At 53.5% G+C, this 19,481-nt stretch overlaps 1 protein-coding gene across 1 annotated transcript; it reads left to right on the top strand.

The window, feature by feature from the left end:
- The first annotated feature begins 8,300 nt into the window (after positions 1 to 8,300).
- SPR (sepiapterin reductase) lies at positions 8,301 to 11,194 on the top strand. Its single transcript, XM_088162885.1, has 3 exons — positions 8,301 to 8,835; positions 9,693 to 9,983; positions 10,560 to 11,194. Exons 1-3 carry the CDS (start codon positions 8,349 to 8,351, stop codon positions 10,748 to 10,750), a joined length of 969 nt encoding a protein of 322 aa, XP_088019011.1. The 5' UTR covers positions 8,301 to 8,348; the 3' UTR covers positions 10,751 to 11,194.
- The last annotated feature ends 8,287 nt before the right edge of the window (positions 11,195 to 19,481 follow it).

The raw sequence follows: 19,481 nt of genomic DNA, 5'->3' as shown, positions 1-19,481 counted from the left end.
AGATTCCCATTTATCTGTTTTGGGAGTCAGGGTTTGAAATGAACCTGAAGTTCAGGAACTCTCACTTGTCTCATTCACGAGACAGGGTTTCAAATAAACCCTAAAGATTCAGGAACTCCCACTTGTCTTTTTCGGGAGTCAGGGTTTGAAATAAACCTGAAGTTCAGGAACTCTCATTTATCTGTTTTGAGAGTCAGGGTGTGAAATAAACCCCAAATATTCAGAAACTCTCACTTGTCTCTTTCAGGAGTCAGAGTTTGAAATAAACCCAAAATTCAGACACTCCCATTTATCAGTTTCGGGAGTCAGGGTTTGAAATAAACCTGAAGTTCAGAAACTCTCACTTGTCTCTTTCAGGAGTCAGGGTTTGAAATAAACCCAAAATTCACCAACTCCCACTTGTTTCTTGTCTGTTTCGGGAGTCTGTCCCCTCTCTGTGACAAACCTGACACATTAAGCCCCGTCCCAAAGCCGTTCCCACCCCTGTTCTCCCGCAGAGAATTGTTTGTAATTGTTTATAATTGTTTATAATTGTTTGTAATTATTTATAATTGTTTGCTAACGCACATTTTCCCTGGCAGAAGGAAGCTCCTGCACACACCGGACCCGTCCCAGCCTCTGCCCGGGACATCCCCGGGAGCTGCGGGACCCAAAACCCCCCAAAACATCCCCGAGTGCCGCGGTGTCGTCTCTGACGTGACTCCCTCTGGAAGCGGCCGGGTGTCCCCGTGATTTATCACTTTGAGTTGGGACAACAGCGCTGGGATGTCCCGTTGGCAGCCGCGCCTTCTCAGGCGCTGTCCTCACACGGGAATGTCACGGTGGGATGGAGAGCAGGGATCCCAGACACCCCCCCCGAGGGCTCCTGCCTTGGCTTTCGTTTCACCTTCTGAGATAGAAATAAAATATTCCAGTTGTGAGCACATCTGGGAACCCCCTCGCGGCTGCTTGTGAAGGTGGAACGCTGCTGGGTTTAAATAAAGTGGAATTATGAATTAAATGATGTGGAATGATGGAATGGTGGGGTTGGGAGGGACCATAAAGATCATTTTATTGCAACCTCCCTGCCTCTATTGTCACTTAATGAAATCAGAAGGGGATAAAAAGTCCCCAAAATTAAACGCCATGACTGGATAAACACAGGAGGAGTGAGGAGAGCCTGCTGAAAACTCAGAGTCATTAAAGCTGGAAAAGATCCTAAATATCACAGAGTGCAACCATCCCCCAGCACTGCCACCACTGCCCCTGTCCCCAAATGTCACATCCACAGGGCTCTGAAATCCCCCCGGGATGGGCACTCCAAACCTCCCTGGGCAATCCCAATCGCTGAGCATCCTTTCCACGGAGAAATTCCCAAATTTCCACCCTGAGGCCGTTCCCTCTTTTCCTGTTATTCCCTAGGATCAGATCCCAAATCCCACCTGGCTCCGAATTTTCAGGCAGAGCCACAAGGTCCCCCCTGAGCCTCCTTTTCTCCAGGCTGAGCCCCTTCCCAGCTCCCTCAGGAATTCTCCATTCCCTTCCCATTTCCCTCAGGAATTCTCCAGCCCCTTCAGGAATTCTCCAGCCCCTTCCCAGTTCCCTCAGCCTCTCCTCACCACATTCCTGCTCCAGTTTCCTCCGTTCACGTGGAGTTCACCGTCTCTCCCATTTTCCCAGGCACGCTGTCACTTTGGCTGTGACACCATGGGATGTGTCCTCTGCCGGTGTCACCTCGGGGATCTGTGGAATTTTCCTGAGGAGCAACAATCGAGGAGACGGATCAGCAGTGGAAGGAATGGGAATGAAAATCACAGGGGGGATCCTGGTCTGGGGCTGGATCGGGAGCTGATCCCGGGAAGAGCTGCTGAGTCCCACAGCTCCTCTGGAGATCCCACAGGAGAGCCGGGAATCCCGGGGGAGAGAGGAGAATTCCTGCAATCCCCCCCATGGGATCACAGGAGAATCCCTGCAGGAATTCCCATCAATCCCCTATGGGATCACAGGGACAATCCCTGCAGGAATTCCCAGAAATCCCCCATGGGATCACAGGAGAATCCCTGCAGGAATTCCCAGCATTTCCCCTATGGGATCACAGGGACAATCCCTGCAGGAATTCCCAGAATTTCCCCCCTGGGATCACAGGGACAATCCCTGCAGGAATTCCCAGAAATCCCCCGTGGGATCACGGGGACAATCCCTGCAGGAATTCCCATCAATCCCCTATGGGATCACAGGGACAATCCCTGCAGGAATTCCCAGCATTTCCCTCATGGGATCACAGGGACAATCCCTGCAGGAATTCCCAGAAATCCCCCCTGGGATCACAGGACAATCCCTGCAGGAATTCCCAGCAATCCCCCATGGGATCACAGGGATAATCCATGTAGGAATTCCCTGCCAGGAGCAGCCCGGAGGTGTCCGGGATCCCTCCCGGGCTGTCCCGGGGACACTCACCGGGCTCTGCGGTGACATCCGGGGGTGCCACCAGCAGATAAAGGGATCGTTATCAGTGATTGATTGTCACTGAAATGAGCGGCGTTTGTGCGGAGCCCAGGTGGATTCGGGTCTCCCTGGGATGGTTTTCCGGGTTTAAACTCGGCTGGAAATGATCCTGGATGGGTTTAATTCCGGGATGTGACCGTCACCAGAGCCGGGCTCAGCTCCAGGGCTCGCCCGGTGTTGGCACAAAAGAGGATCTGAGGAACTGGATGTGCTGGCAGGAGGTGGCTCAGCCCAGGGGATTGTGGTGCACAGAGACGGGAATGTAAAATCAGAGACGGGAATTTAAAATCAGAGATGGGAAGTTAAAATCCCAGAGGCAGGAATTTAAAATCACAGAGGCAGGAATTTAAAATCAGAGATGGGAATTTTAAATCACAGAGGTGGAAATTCAAAATCCCGGAATGGTTTGGTCTGGGAAGGACCTTAAATCCCATCTCATCCCATCCCATCCCATCCCATCCCATCCTATCCCATCCCATCCCATCCCATCCCACCCCATCCATGTTCAGGGACACCTCAACTGTGCCAGGTGGATCCAACCTGGCCTTGGGCACTGCCAGGGATCCAGGGGCAGCCCCAGCAAATCTGGGAATTGCAGCCCAGGCAGGAATTCCTTCCCAAGATCCCATCATAAATCTCTCCTCTTTTAATTTAAAAACCATTTCCCTTGCCCTACACTATGTACCTGTATGAAAAATTTGCTCTCCCTCTTTTCTCTAACCCCTTTAAGCACTGGAAAGCTGCAATAAATTTTCCCTGGATCCTTCTCCTGTCCAGGTGAACACCCCCAGCATTCCCAGCCTGGCTCCAAAGCAGAGCTGGTCATTCTGATGTTCAGATCTTTTGTTTTAACCCTCCAAGAATCTTCGAGTTCCTGCTCTGGCCTGGTTTCAGCAGCTCCACGTCCTCCCCAGGGCTGGGACAGCTCTGCAGGTGAGGTCTCACCTGGGCACAATCCCCTGGTGCTGCTGAGGATGAGCCCAGGACGGGTTTAGCAAGGAGAGAAATGAGGGATTTGTGTTTACAACCAACCAGCTCTGAGAGATAAAACCAACAATGGGATGGATTGCACTGATTGATTAATTGGAATAAAGAGATTTGCCTTTATAGAGCTGCTGAGAAATGGAATTGGATATTGAAAGATGAAAGAAGCAATGGGGAAAAACGATGAATTCCATAAGAATTAAAAATGCCAAGGGAGGGTTGTAGATCAGAGGGGAATCTCAGGGATCAGGGGTTGGGAAGTCTGGGCCTCTCCAGTCCCTCAGCAATGGGGAAAGAGAGAGGGAAATTGGGATAAAAAGGGAGGGGAGTCCTCAAAAATGTGAGAGACCCCAGGGGAATCCCCCATGGGCTCTCCTTTATTGGAATAAAATAAAAGGACTCCTCTGCCTCCTTTTTGGACACAAACTCTGCTGTTTGTGGGTTCATTTTGCTGACACAAAGAACAGAAATCAAATGGTCCCCAAAAGCAAACCCCAAAGGGAACCCCATCCATCCATCTGCTCCTCCCCGACCTCGTGTGGCCACCAACAGCCAGCCCTGCTGGCCACAGCCTCAGCCCATCACCAGCTCCAGCTCAGCTCAGGAGAAAATGTCCCATTCCCTAAGAAAAGCTCCACTCTTTGTCCCCAAACTCGCAGCATTTGTCACCTTGACGTGAATATTCATTGCTGGCAGCTGCCTGGGATTTGTCCTTTATTGTTTGCTGCCACACAAACTCTTTCTTTCTTTCTTTCTTTCTTTCTTTCTTTCTTTCTTTCTTTCTTTCTTTCTTTCTTTCTTTCTTTCTTTCTTTCTTTCTTTCTCTTTCTTTCTTTCTTTCTTTCTTTCTTTCTTTCTTTCTTTCTTTCTTTCTCTTTCTTTCTTTCTTTCTTTCTTTCTTTCTTTCTCTTTCTTTTTCTTTCTTTCTTTCTTTCTTTCTTTCTTTCTTTCTTTCTTTCTTTCTTTCTTTCTTTCTTTCTTTCTTTCTTTCTTTCTTTCTTTCTTTCTTTCTTTCTTTCTTTCTTTTCTCTTCTTTTCTTTTCTTTTCTTTTCTTTTCTTTTCTTTTCTTTTCTTTTCTTTTCTTTTCTTTTCTTTTCTTTTCTTTTCTTTTCTTTTCTTTTCTTTTCTTTTCTTTTCTTTTCTTTTCTTTCTTTCTTCTCCCCAGTCACTGCCAGAACCACGCTGAATGGGTGTTATTGGAATTTATTAATCAAATCATCGGGCAAAGCCCAGCTCATAATCCTAAAAAACGAGATTGGCTTTGCCTGCCAGATTCTATTGGCGTTAACCCTTTGATGTTTCCTTAATTTCCTCCTAATGAAGCTCCATATAATTGGGTTTTATAGAGCTGACAACAGCCTGGTAATGCTTTAAAATCTCCTTGTTTTAATTACTGACTCACAGTGATTTCCAGGCCTCCAGAACTTCCCTGAGTGGGCCAAAACTTCCAAAAAAAAAATCAAAGGGATGGGTCAGAGAGCTGGAGAAGCCTCGTGTGCAAGTTCCTTTCTGGTTCAACAATCATCCTCTGTCCATGACTTCCCAAATCCCTGGAGCAGCACCATTATCAGAATTTATTTCCTTTTTTTTTTTTTTTTTCATTTTTAACTTCACAAAACCTCTTGTTTCTTGTGGTTATTTGGGAGTTTCGTTTTGTGCTGTGGTTTAATCAACTCCTGCAACATCTCCTGCTTTTTCTCCCTCCTTTCCCACTTCCCCTTTTCCCTGCTGGATGTTCCAGGTGGCTCCGTGCTCTCCACCCAGCAGGGAGGGGCTTAAAGCCAGGCTTAAATCTCTGCTGTGTGAGGACCCTGCTCTGAGCCCAGCCCGTTCTCCTTCGTGCCATAAATCCGGCTGGGTCCAGCCCTAGCCACGGTCACCCGAGCCCTGGTGTCCCCGGGAGGTGACACAATGATCTGGCTGGGGTGGCCTTTGGGCAACTCAAACAAGAGCTCAGGAGTGAGGCCACACACAAACCCCTCCCACAGCCCTGGGGGACACGGTGACAACAGCTGGGTGACAACAGCTGGGTGACAACAGCTGGGTGACAACAGGCAGGGCCACCTCGGGTGGCTGCCAGCCCTGCCCAGCTGCAGGGACAGAAATCCCCAGGGATTTCAGGATCCCCCTGCAAGCCCTGGGTGCCCCAGGAATTCAGAGCTTCCTCTGCAAGGAGCCCTGGCACTGTCACCCAGGGCAGTGTCACACAGGGCTGTGTCACACACAGGGCGATGTCACACAGGGCAGTGTCACACACAGGGCAGTGTCACACAGGGCAGTGTCACACAGGGCAGTGTCACACACAGGGACAGTGTCACACAGGGGCAGTGTCACACAGGGCAGTGTCACACGGGGCAGTGTCACCCAGGGCAGTGTCACACAGGGCAGTGTCACACAGGGGCAGTGTCACACACAGGGGCAGTGTCACACAGGGCAGTGTCACACACAGGGACAGTGTCACACAGGGCAGTGTCACACAGGGGCAGTGTCACAGAAGGCAGTGTCACACAGGGGCAGTGTCACACACAGGGGCAGTGTCACACAGGGGCAGTGTCACACAGGGCAGTGTCACCCAGGGCAGTGTCACACAAGGCAGTGTCACACAGGGGCAGTGTCACACACAGGGGCAGTGTCACACACAGGGCAGTGTCACAGAGGGCAGTGCCAGCTCCACGACATTCCCACTGTCCTGGGATGTTTTTTTCCCTCCTGGTTGCCCTCAGATCCCCGGGGATTTTTGATGTCACTGTCACAGCCCAGCCCTGGACCAATTTCTCAGGTGGAGTCCCCATCCCTGCAGGGATTCCAAGCCCTGTGGATGTGACACTTGGGGACACAGTCAGGGGTGGCCTGGGCAGTGCTGGGGATGCTTGGGCTCCATGACCTCAGAGGGATTTTCCAGCCCTGAGGGTTCTGGGATTCCTTGGCACCAAGTGCTGCTTTCCCAACTGCACTGATGGGAGTTTGGTGGATTTCCTGCTCTTCCCTGCTCCGGATCCAGCTCCATCCGCCCTTGGGAAGGCCAAGAGGTGCCAGCCCTGCGTTGTCCCAGCACCAGAGAATTCCCTGGGATCTGTCCCTGTCACCGGGGCCGGGCAGGCAGAGCAAATCCCAAAGGGATTTGAGTGTCCCCAGTGCTGGGTGGGAGGGATGTGGAGCAACTTTGGGAATTTTAGAGAGTGACCTTCCCAGGGAGGATGGAATTCCCAGATTTGCTGTGGCTGCCCCTGGCAGTGTCCAAGGCCAGGCTGGACAGGGCTTGGAGCCACCTGGGACAGTGGGAAGTGTCCTTGTCCCTGGCAGGGGTTGGGTTGGGATGATCTTTAAGCTCCCTTCCAACCCAAATTCTGGGATTCCACAATCATTGCTCTGATCTCCAGTTCCAGCTCTGGGCTCGTTTGGTCACCACTGTCCTCCCACTGATTTTTAATTTTTTTTTAATTTCATTTCGCAGGAGCAACTTTTAGCAGCTAAAACCAAAACCCCTCCCTCCTGCTTGGAACCACAGAACGATTTGGGTTGGAAGCAACTTTAAAGCCCATCCCATTCCAAACTCCTGCCATTAGCAGGAGTAATTCCAAAGTAATTCCAGAGGGAATTCCAAATCTCTTTGAACATTTGCAGGGATCAGGAATGTCCTGATGGAAGAACTGGGCTGCTGGAAGGCAAGTCCAGCAAACGCTGCCCATTCCCAGCCCTGTGTGGGTGCCAGGCTGGGAAGCAGGGCAGGAATTCTGATGGATGCAGGAAACTGGAGCTGCCAAACTGGGAAGGGGGGAACTGGCAGTGACTGAAGCAAATTCTGCCATCAAGAAGCTACTTGTGAAAAATATACACATTTGCTGTCTTTTTTTTCTTTTTTTTTTTGCTGATGATCTTAATTTCGCTGAATGTGTAAGATTCGCTTTAGCAAAACAAATAAGAGCTCTTGGGTTTTTGCCATGCCATGAATTTTTAATGCTTTATTAGAGTGCTGGAGAATTCCAGCCCAGTCTTTGGCTGCTTAATTGAGTGAAATTCCATTGCTTTACCTGTCTGGAACCATCTGGGCTCGGCACTGAACAGCTGGGAATGCAAACCCTGCTGCCAGCTCATCCCATACAAACCAGGTATTCCTTGGAAAAACCCTCCTGGAAAGTTGTCTGCACCTTCATTCATAGCGATATTTATTTTTTTTTTAAGGATTTTAGGGCTTTTTGTGATCAGAAAGGGCTTTTATTTCCTAGTAAAATACCAGCGCTGGGTGCCAAAAATCGGGATTGCAGAGGGAAAAGGGAAGGTTTGGGTGGGCGGGTGGCCCTGCAGGCGTGGGGACAATAAAAAGGAATTCACATCCGCGGGGGAAAAAAATAAAAATACATATTTAAAAAAAAAGGATTAATAATTTGATTTTTGAAAAATATATTGAAAAGAGCATTGAAAAAAGCCATAACGGGTTAAAGGCCAAGGGCGGCCGCGCTGTGGGCAGGGGAGGCCCGGAGCTCCGGGACGCAGCCCCATTATCAGACCTGCTCCCGTTCGAGCTCTTGTTGCTGGTTCCCATCCCGGTGCCGTTGCTGTTCCGGGTCCCGGGCTCGTTCCTGTTCCCATTCCCGTTCCTATTCCCGGTCCCGTTCCCGTTCCCGTTCCCGTTCCTTTTCCCGGTCCCGTTCCCGTTCCCGTTCCCGCCGCTCCCTCATGGAGGCCGCGCTCCCTCACAGCGCCCGCAAGGGGGCGCCCCTCTCCCACCACGCCTCCCCCGAGCCCCCCGGCGATGACCAATCAGAGGCTTCAGCGCTTCCCGCGCTCTCAGAGCGGCCAATCACAAAGCCGGGGCGGCATGAATGGGGCGGGTCACGTGGGCAAGCGCGTTCCCACGCCCCCTCCGCTGAGTTCCGGGATGGAGCCGGGAGCGGGATCGGGACCGGGATCGGGATCGGGATCGGGATCGGGATCGGGATCGGGATCGGGACCGGGACCGGGATCGGGATCGGGATCGGGATCGGGATCGGGATCGGGACCGGGACCGGGATCGGGATCGGGACCCTGGGCCGCCACCGCCTGTGTGGTGACCGGCGCGTCCCGCGGTTTCGGCCGCAGCCTGGCTCGGCTCCTGGCGCCGCAGCTCGGCCCTGGCTCGGTGCTGCTGCTGCTGGCGCGCTCCGGGGATGCGCTGGGCGAGCTGGCGACCGAGCTGCGCGCCGGGGCCACCGGGAATGGCACCGGGAATGACACCGGGGATGGCACCGGGAGTGGCACCGGGCTGCGGGTGCAGTGCGTGCCCGCTGACCTGGGCTGCGAGGAGGGGCTGCGCAGGGCGAGCGCTGCCCTGCGGGAATTGCTGCAGGATTCGTCCTTTAACCGCCTGCTCCTGGTCAACAACGCCGGTAACCACTCGGATATCCCCGCCTGTCCCCTCCCCGAGCCGCTGGCCTCTGTCCCCCGGGGCTGCCGGGTCGGCCCCGCTCGCTCCGGGGTTCGTTTCGGGCTTGGGGTGCCAGCAAATATCCCAAAAGGAACCGGAGGGATCTCACTTTGTCTGGGTGTTGGTTTCTTATTATAAAAGGAATTAATTGGAGGGCGGGTCCCTGGCAGTGCTTTGCTGCTCTCAAGGTTTTACTGTGGTGTAGGAATTGTTGGTTCCCCTCCTGCACCTCCTTATCCCCCTGCTCCCCAAATCCAAACCTTCAAACATCCCCAAATCCAAATCTTCAGACCTCCCCAAATCCAAACCTTCAGACAAACTCCCAGCCCCACTTTGTGGGTCCTTCCTTTAATGCCTTCCGTGCCCTTTTTACTCATTATTGCCATAAATCATTCCTATAGGGAATGGGTGTTCCCAGATTTGGGGCTTCACTGGCACAGGAGCTGCCCGTGGTGGCCCTTGGGGACATTGTACTGCAGGCTGGGAGCTGTTTGTGTTGGCAGGGTGGTGGCAGGTCGCTGTCCCCTGGGTCAGTGTGACACAAACTGGGCTGGGCTGGGCTCCTCAGGCTGCTGTGGGACCTGACAAAGCTCTGGAAATGTTGGATGTGGAATGTGGGAGCCAAAGGGATCTGTAGTGTGGTTGATCCCATCTGTAAAATTTAATTTTTCCACCTTTCTGGAAGTGTCCAAGGAGAGCCTGGACAGGGCTTGGAGCACTCTGGGACAATGGGAAGTGTCCCTTCCACGGCAGGGTGGGGACTGGACATCCTTTAAGATCCCAACCCAACCCAAACCATTGCACATTTGTGATTCCCAGGTTCTTTGGGAGACATCTCCAAATCCTTCCTGGACCTCAACGACCTGCAGGACATCAACACCTACTTCTCCTTCAACATCAGCTCTGCTCTGTGCCTCACCTCCACAGCCCTGAGGGCCTTTGGGGCACGGCCTGGCTGCAGCAGGACCGTGGTGAACATCTCCTCCCTGTGTGCCAGGGAGCCCTTCCCGAGCTGGGCTCTGTACTGTGCTGGGAAGGCAGCTCGGGATATGATGTTCAGGGTGCTGGCACTGGAGGAGCCCGGGCTCCGTGTGCTCAACTATGCCCCAGGTGAGGACAGAGGCTCCCTGCTGCTTTTCCAGCTTTTGGGAATCAAATTCCTGCAGCCCAGCCCTGCTCCTGCCCCTCCTGAGCAGCACAAGTGGAACCCCCAGCTCTCTGTGCTGGAAGCAGCAGCTGGATTCAAACTCTGTCTGTCAGCTTTTCCATCAGGATCATGGAATTTCAGGCTGGGAAGGGACTTTAAATCCCATTATTCCATTATCCCATTATCCCATCCCATCCCACCCCATCCATGGCAGGGACACCTCAACTTGGACATTCCCAGGGATCCAGGGGCAGCCCCAGCAAATCTGGGAATTGCAGCCCAGGCAGGAATTCCTTCCCAAGATCCCAGCCCAATCTCCCCTTTCCCAGTGGGAGCCATTCCCTGGGTCCTGTCCCTCCAGGCCTTGTCCCCAATTCCAGCTCTCCTGGAGCCCCTGCAGGGACTCTGAGCATTCCCTGGAATTTTCCCTTCTCCAGGGGAACATTCCCAGCCAGGCTCCAGAGGTGAAAATGAGCCCTGGATGTTTTTTTTTCTCTCCTTAAATTATTTTTTTTGGGGTGATTTATTTTTTCCCCCAGGACCTCTGGACACAGACATGCAGCTGCTGGCCCGGACCAGGACTGGAGACCTTGGGATGCGCCAGAATTTCCAGAATCTTCACGAGAAGGGGCAGCTGATCCCCAGCTCTGTGTCAGCACAGAAGCTGCTCCAGCTCCTGCAGGAGGATTCCTTTCCCTCTGGAGCTCACGTGGATTTCTATGACATCTGAGCTCCTCCAGCTTTGCCTTCCCTGCTTTGTTCCCAGCTCAGCCTTTCCCTGGTGCCTCCAGCAGGACTTTGTTCAAATCGTGGGATTTGGGAAGTTTTAAGCCACCTCTGTGTGCCTTAGGAACAGCCCTGGTGCCCTTTTGGGGTTGGGCAGCAGCTCCTGCTCTGAGCCCTGCTGGCAGGAGCTGCAATGTGAGAGCCAAAATGAGGGATGCAGCTCGTGAAATGCAGATTATTGTGTCCAAATGATACTGCAATTTATGATTTGAAATTCTGTTTATTGTATCCAAATGATACTGAAATTTATTATTTGAAATGCAGCTTATTGTATCCAAATGACACTGAAATTTATTTGTTATTTGAAATGCTGTTTATTGTATCCAAATGACACTGAAATATATTTATTATTTGAAATGCAGTTTATTGTATCCAAAGGATTCAGCAATTTCTTTATTATTTGAGATGCAGTTTATTGTATTTAAATGATTCAGCAATTCACAGGTTGTGGGTGACAGAGCCCAGCCCTGTCACCTCAGCTGGGGGTTTGTTGAAGCCCCTCTAGTTCTGGTTACAATGCATTAGAAACTTTTATTTTAATACATGACAACCAATCAATTCCTTCACTATCACCTACAGCCCATCATAACTGCTGACATTTCATATCCATGGCACTGTTTTCCCATCACAGAAGCTCAGGGTGTCACAGGTTAAGCCAGAAGTTGTTTTTCAGTTTTCTTGCAGTGGAAAATCCTGAGATCTTTTGGCTTCCTGGTTTGCCCGTGAAAATCTTTTTGTTTGGTCCAAACATCTTTTGTTTGAGGTGAATTTATCCTTTTCTCTGAGATAAAAACCCCTCCCAACTCATTTTACCTTTTGCTTTTTGGTTATCCACTAAGCCTGGCTCAGCAAATCTTTTCTTCTAGATCAAAACTTGCCATCATTCCTATTCCTTCTTCAGATTCCACGTTGAGAATTTTTTCTGTTGCCCATCCCTGACACCTCCCTGTCCAATCCTTCCCCTTCCCACCGGGATCCCTCAGTTTTGGGGATCTGGGAGCAGAGCAGTGACCCTGGAAGGTTCCAATTTGCCCTGCTCAGGAGTTTGTGGTAGCCCAGGGCTGCCTGGGCACTCGAGGCTGGGGCAGGGGAGGTCTCTGCCAGCCCCAAAAATCCAAGAGCAGCAGGGTGCTGTGTGTGGGAGCCGTGTCCCCGTGTCTGTCCCCTCTGTCCCCACAGCAGCAGGACCCCAAGGAGCCACTCCTGGGGTTGGGATGTGGTGATGTCCCCTCAAACCCTGACCCTCACCAGGGGCTCCCACTCCTCCGGAATTGTGAGTGAAGATGCAGCGAGGCCAGGAATCACCGGGAGAGGGAGCTGGCCTTGGAGAAATCGGGAATTTGGGGAATTTTGGGACTCAGGGGCCAGAGCAAAGACTCAGCCCTGAGTTCCTGCCCTGCTCCTGTTGCAGGTTTTGGGTCCAAGCCTCTCTTTGGGGTTTCAGCCCCTTCCTTTTTATTATTTATGGAGTTTTTTTGTCACTTTTCCATCAGATTCCAGCAGGCACAGACACACAGAGACTTTTCTTCTGCAGAAAAGTTGTTTTGAAGCCCAGCACAAACCCTGTGTGCCCTGGAAATGCCCAGTGCCCCTCCGTGCCCCCTCCACCCCAACCCTGCAGCTCAGATTTTGTCCCCCCTGGCTCTCCAATCATCAACATAATAAATAATTCTAAAATTATTATTTTTTTTTCAGTCTGCTCTGGGGTTTCTGCTGTGTCTTTAAGGGTGGGTGAATGCCTGGCAGGGTGGGAGGAGGATCCTGGGTTAAGCTTCACCCAGCAAGGCACCAGAATTCCCTGCTGGAGTTGTGTCCTCCCCTCTCTGAGCCCTTTCATTAATTCTGTGTTCATTTAATCCTGGTAAGCTCCTAAATCCCTGCTCCCCAGCCAGCCCTGCTGCCTGGTTTCAGCTTTCCTCCCTGCCTGGGAAAATTTCATTAGCCAAAAAAAATCCCTCTGCTGCTCCCAAGCCTGGCAATGGGAATGTTGTTCTGGGATTTGATTCCTGCTGGGAAACTTCCCTGGCCTGGCTGCTGCTAAAATCTCCTCACCTGCATCCTGTGGGTTCTTCCCATCCCCTCTTGGGTAGAAATATCCTTTTGGGATCTGGATCTCGGCACAAAATCACCTCAGAGCTTCCCAATCTCCTCTCTGGGCATTCCCTGTGTCCTGTCCCTCCAGGCCTTGTCCCCAATTCCAGCTCTCCTGGAGCCCCTGCAGGGACTCTGAGCATTCCCTGGAATTTTCCCTTCTCCAGAGGAACATTCCCAGCTCTCCCAGAGCAGAGGGGCTCCAGCCCTGGACCTCCTCTGACCCTGCTGTGACAGATCCATGGCCCTTGTGCTGGGCTCTGGATCATTTTCCAGCCCCTTTTCTCTCTCCCAACAAGAAACAGGAACAAAAATCCATCGTGGAGCCCCTGAGGGAGCTGCACATCTGCTCCAGGGGGAGCCTGCACACCCCAGGCACATCCCAAGCACAAATCCCATGGATGTGATTTCCCACTCTGGATTTCCCTGGTGCAGCAGCCTGGTGCTCACAGTTCCATGGAGGAATTGTTCTCCAGGGTGGCCACCCCTCACTCTGTGCTCCTGGCTCTCCTGGAGGTTTCATTTTCAGGGGTTTCATCCCCTCAGTGTCCCCGTTTCTCTGTGCAGCTCTCGGGTGTTGGGATGGCTCTGGGATCTCCAGGGATGTGCTGGGTTTGGGATTCCCACACCAGGAGCAGAGCTCAGCCCAGGGAGAAATGACAGAGACGTTTTTGGGACATCCCCTGGGTGTCACCATCCCCTGGGTGCCAACATCCCCTGGGTACCAAAATCCCCTGGGTACCAACATCCCTCTGGTTCCAGGATTTTGTGGGTGCCAACATTCCCGAGGTTCCGGGGTTCCCTCCCCGGGGAACCAACCCGTGCCCCTCTGGGTGCTGTGCGATGTAAAATGTCACGAAATTTTTATTTCCCTTTTATTTCCCTTTTATTTCCCTTTTATTTCCCTTTCCTTTCCACCAGCTGAGGGCGTCCCGAGACCGGGGAACAGAGCCCGGCGGGAGCGGAGAGCCCGGGAATGGCTCTGGAAAAGCAGCGGGATTTCGGGAAGGGATGGAGCGGGATTGGAGCCTTGCACCGACCCCTCGGCCACTCAATTTTTAATTAATGATCGAGGTCCCGGCGCTGGGAGCTTTGCCAGAGGCTCGAGTAGGGGAAATACAGAGTGGTGGTAAAAATGAAGGGGTTTGGAGCTCTCCTAATTCCGGAGGAAGGAGGTCCCAGCTCACCTGGGCAGGTGTATCCCAATGGATTCACGTGTCCCCATGGGAGCCGCGGGATTCGGGCAGCGCTGTTTCCTGGGTTAGGGATGAACCCTGCAGGGAGTGACCCCAAAATGAGCCAAAATGAGCCCCCATCTCCTCCATCCCATCGGAGCCAGGGATTCTGTTCTCCCTGCTGGGAATCCCGTGGAGATTTCAAACCCAAAAATCCTCCAGCTCTGGGGTGTCTCTCCAGGCTGTTCTGATTTCCCCCCCAAAATTCCACAAGTTCCTACCCTGCCTCCTGCAGCAAAACCTGTGCAGGGTCTTTCATTCCTTTTCCTGCTTTCCCCCCTTTTCCATCCCCCCGAACAGGGAAGGAAGAGCAGCAGCAGGAGCTCTGCAGGTGCCTCCTGGGTGAAATCCCTAAAAAATGTCACCGAAAGCCCCGCGATGGCCTCAAGGGCAGCTTGGGGCACGAGGGGAGGGGGCTGGGCAGTGCTTTGGGGTGACACCGCCCCAAAGGTCCCCGGGGGACCCTCCCCAGCCCCCTCCCCGTGCTGGGGACACACTGTGCCCTTTGTGCCCGTGTTGGGTTTTGTTTGCCGGGACCAGCAGCGGGGCTGAGCCCCTAAATCCCCCCCAAAGCCACCCCAAATGAAAGCCGGCTCACCCCCTGACCTCCCAAATCTCAGCGCTGCCCTGGGCTGGCCCGGGCTCAGCAGGGAGCTCCTGTGCCCCCTCCTGAAGCTTTCCCAGCACGGGGGGATGGAGGGGGGGGTGGAGGAGGGGGTGGGGGGGGGACCTCGACCTCGATGTCGCAGCGCCCAGAAATGCTGAGCTCAACCATTCCAGGCAGGACACCGAGTGCCCGAGCCCGGGCTGGCAAACAGCCCCTGCCTTTGCCCAGGGCCAAAGGTTAAAGGAGCTGCTGCCCCCTGCGAGGGGGGAAAGGGCCACGCAGAGACCCCCATCCTGCCCCGGGGATGCCCGTGGGGACATTTCCACCGTCCCGAGTCAGATTTTTGGGGATGTGTTGGAGCGGTGCTGGGGATGTGCAGGATGAGCCTGGGAGTGTTGGGACAATGAACTCCTTCCTGCTGAGCTGGCAGGGAGCTCGCTGAGTTCTCCTCCTGGGGATTGGACCCTCTGCACGTCCCCTCCTGTCCCCTCCTGTCCCCTCCTGTCCCCTCCTGTCCCTGCTCTCAGCACAGTGACACATTTTTCTCCACGTCCCCTCCTCGCTGTCCCCTGGCTTTGGTGGCCTCAGAAGCAGCTCCAGCACTGGGGGTTCTGTCCCTCAGGTGAGACCCCACCTGCAGAGCTGCCCCAGGCCTGGATCCCAAATTCAGGAGGACCCGGAGCTGCTCCAGGATTTTGGAGCCCCTCTGCTCTGGGAGAGCTGGGAATGTTCCCCTGGAGAAGGGAAAATTCCAGGGAATGCTCAGAGTCCCTGCAGGGGCTCCAGGAGAGCTGGAATTGGGGACAAGGCCTGGAGGGACAGGACCCAGGGAATGGCTCCCACTGGGAAAGGGGAGATTGGGCTGGGATCTTGGGAAGGAATTCCTGCCTGGGCTGCAATTCCCAGATTTGCTGGGGCTGCCCCTGGATCCCTGGCAGTGCCCAAGGCCAGGTTGGATCCACCTGGGATGGGTGAAGGTGTCCCTGCCATGGACCTGGATGATCCCTGAGGTCCCCTCATCCCAAACCCTTTGATGAGTCAGGTTAATTAATGAGTGATGAGGGCCCAGGGCCAGAGAGGAGCTCACAGATTAACCCAGCCCCGAGCAGGGAGCAGAGATCTGTGCTAAAGTGTCCTGTCCCAGAGAGCTGCCATGCCTTAATGAGTAATTAATTACCTTGCTATGGAGGGTAATGGGGAGGCACTGCAGAAATGATCTGTGATTAATTAAACCACCTTGAGCTGGGGCAGGTACAGCAGCTGGGCTGAGCTGGAGCTGGGCCTAGGGATGGATCCCAACTGGGATTATGGCTGGATCGTAATTGGGATTAAGGCTGGATCCCAACTGGGATTAAGGCTAGATCCAAACTGGGACTCAGGCTGGATCTGGGCTGGATCCAAACTGGGCCCAGGGCTCGATCCAAATTGGGACTGGGGCTGGATCCAAACTGGGATTAAGGCTGGATCCAAACTGGGACTAGGGCGGGATCCCAACTGGGAATATGACTGGATCCAAAGTGGGATTAATACTGGATCCATACTGGGACTAGAGCTGGATCCAAACTGGGATTAATATTGGATTGAAACTGGGCCTAGGGCTGGATCCAAACTGGGATTAAGACTGGATCTAAACTGCTCCTAGGGCTGGATCCTGACTTTGCCATTGCTCCTGGAGCTGGTCTGGACCTGGAGTGAGCTCTGCAGACCAGCAGCCACCCCCATCCCAGAAATTGCTTTTCCCTTTTTTTTTCCCCTGCACCACCCCAAAGCCAGGCTCTGTCTCACTCTGCCAGGTGCCTCCCCAGCCTCCTTCCCCAAATCCTGGAATTCCAGAACGGTTTGGGTTGGAATGGACCTTAAAGCTCCTCCAGTCCCAAGCACCTCCCACTGTCCCAGGTTGATCCAGCCTGGCCTTGGGCAGAGTTGGGGAATCCACAACTTCCCTGGTGCCAGATCTCACCCCCTCACTGGAAGAGTTTCTTCCTAGAACTGACCCAAATTTCCCATTTCAATTTGTTCCCATCACTCCTTGTCCTGTCACTGCAGTTCCAGAGCTGCTCCCCCAGGATTTGGGGACATTGTGTTGTCCCCAAATCTCCTCCTCTCTGTCTCCTTCCTTCATCAAAGCCTCAGTTCTGCCAGGCACATCCATCCTCATCCTCCTCGGCTCCACCTGCACTCCTCATCCTCCATCCACCCTAAAACCTTCCTGTGCTGACAGCTCACACCGTCCTGAGCAGGGGATAATCCCAATAAATCCCTGACATTCCCATCCTGTGAGATCCCAGCAGGCTCTGGGAGATCCCAGCTCTGATTTCAGACAGAAAAGGTGACCAAGCTCCCACCCCTCACACGCCTCTTGTACTGGATCTCCCAGAGCCTACCGGGATCCCAACAGGATGGGTATGATGGGATTTATTGGGATTATCCCATGGCCATCAGAACAAGAGGGATGGGTTTGGTTTTCTCACTCTTTTTGTCTGAACTCAGTGGTGGAATCTCTCAGCCTGTCCCAAATCCCAGAGCAATCCCAGAGCAATCCCAGGGCAATCCCAGAGCAATCCCAGAGCAATCCCAGAGCAATCCCAGGGCAATCCCAGGGCAATCCCAGGGCAATCCCAGGGCAATCCCGGAGCAATCCCGGAGCAATCCCAGAGCAATCCCAGAGAAATCCCAGAGCAATCCCAGAGCAATCCCAGAGCAATCCCAGAGCAATCCCAGGGCAATCCCAGAGCAATCCCAGAGCAATCCCGGAGCAATCCCAGCTCATCCTGGATCCCAGGCATTCCCAGAGCAATCCCAGGGCCATCCCAGGCATTCCCAGGGCAATCCCAGAGCAATCCCAGCCCGTCTCTCTCCCCAGAGCATTCCCAGAGCAATCCCAGGGCCATCCCAGAGCAATCCCAGGGCCATCCCAGAGCAATCCCAGAGCAATCCCGGAGCAATCCCGGAGCAATCCCATCTCATCCCGGATCCCAGAGCAATCCCAGGCAATCCGAGGTCAATCCCAGAGCAATCCCAGGGCAATCCCAGAGCAATCCCAGCTCATCCTGGATCCCAGAGCAATCCCAGGGCCATCCCAGGCATTCCCAGGGCCATCCCAGGCATTCCCAGGGCCATCCCAGGCATTCCCAGCCCGTCGCTCTCCCCGGGCAGTCCCCGGGCCCGGTTCCTCTCCGGAGCCGCATTCTCATTCCTGCCGCGAGCGCACTTGTCAGCCGAGCTGTCAGTGCCGCCGTAATGGGGCCACGGCGGTCACTGGTGTTGGGAGTAAACACAGCCCGATCTGAGAAAACAAGAGCAGAGCCCCGAGCTCCCGGCACGGCTGCAAAGCCCCGCTGCTCCCCGGGGAGGGGGTGCCCAGGCTGCCCCCGCCTCCCTTCCCCCCCAAAAAAATCCTTCCCCCGGCAGGGATGGGAGGCACTGCCCGGGGGTACCGGGCACCCCCGCGGTGTGGATCCCGAGATTCGGGGTTCCAAGGGGTTGGTTTGGGACGTGCAGGGACATCCCTGGGTTGTCAGAGGTTCGGGGACACGAGGTGGTGGAGTGGCAGCTCGGTGACTTCCAGCACAAGCGCAGCTCCTGCTGATTCGGGGTGTTTGAAGTTAAAAAAAAAATGAGTTTAGCACATCCCGGAGCTGCCCTGAGCTTGAGGGACCTGTTTGGAGTGAGGGTCCAGCCTCGTTGTCACCCTCCAGCATCCCCCGGGGTCCCCTCCAGCCCTGAGCTCCTCCTGCCACCTCCAGAGGTGTCACCTGGGCCAGGTGGGACGGAGCCAGTCCTGGGATTGCACAGGGACCGAGGGGTTCGTGGGGCTACAGATCCCAGGAGGAGGAGGAGGAGGAGGAGGAGGAAGAGCAGCTCTGGGAATCTCCTTTGGGAATATTCCCCCAACTTCCAAAGCCTCCCAACAAAGGGGCGGCGGCGCTGAAAAGCCGCGGCTTTGGGACAAAGGAGGGAACGGGGTGACCAAGGGCATCCATCCCTCACCCCCAAATCCATGGGATGCTTCTTTCCCCACTGCCAATCCCCAGAGCCGTTTATTCACAGCCACAAACCCTAAAAAAATCTAAAAAAAAAAAAAAAAAAGCTACAAACGCCACCGAATATTTCCTGCGGGCGGGGAGGGGAGCGGGGGCAGTTTTTTTATCCTCCTCCCAAACCCGACGCGAAATGTTGGGGTCACTCCTCCTTTGAAATCCCCCGCGGCCTTTCTTCCCATTAAACCAGCTCCCAGCTCAGAAGTTTCTTCCCCACCGTCTCCCCCCGGCCCCCGTTTTTTGTTTTTTTTGTTTTTTGGGTTTTTTTTTTTTTTAATTTAATAATAAAGCATCTCAGATCTCGGAGCTGCAACTCATCTCACACCTAAGCGAGATTGCGTTTTGCACAAGCCTTTCAGCTGTTTTCTCAATCTCTCCTCTGTCTCATTCTCAATTCAGGCAGTTGCTATAGGTATGTTTTAATCCCCAGCATGGTAGATTTTAATTAGTCTTTGTACAGATGGCCAATTAACATTCATTACTTTTGCCTTGAGCGATTAATTATGAGTTTGGATAGAAGGGGAGATGCAGACAGGAAAGATGGGCAGGTGAATAAAAAAAGGGATTTTAATCAGAGTTTGGGATTTTATTTTTTTTTTTTTTCCTTCTGATTTATATATATATCCACACGCACATGGGAAGAAGAGGAAAAAGAGGCGACACGGTGCGACTTCCATTCCCAGCGAGTCATTCCAGCCCCGG

The sequence above is a fragment of the Sturnus vulgaris genome, chromosome 4 (genome assembly GCF_052056855.1).
Source record: "Sturnus vulgaris isolate bStuVul1 chromosome 4, bStuVul1.hap1, whole genome shotgun sequence".
NCBI classification, from domain to species: Eukaryota; Metazoa; Chordata; class Aves; order Passeriformes; family Sturnidae; genus Sturnus; species Sturnus vulgaris.
Note: the sequence above shows the minus strand (reverse complement) of the source record. Positions and strands in the feature narration are given on the sequence as shown.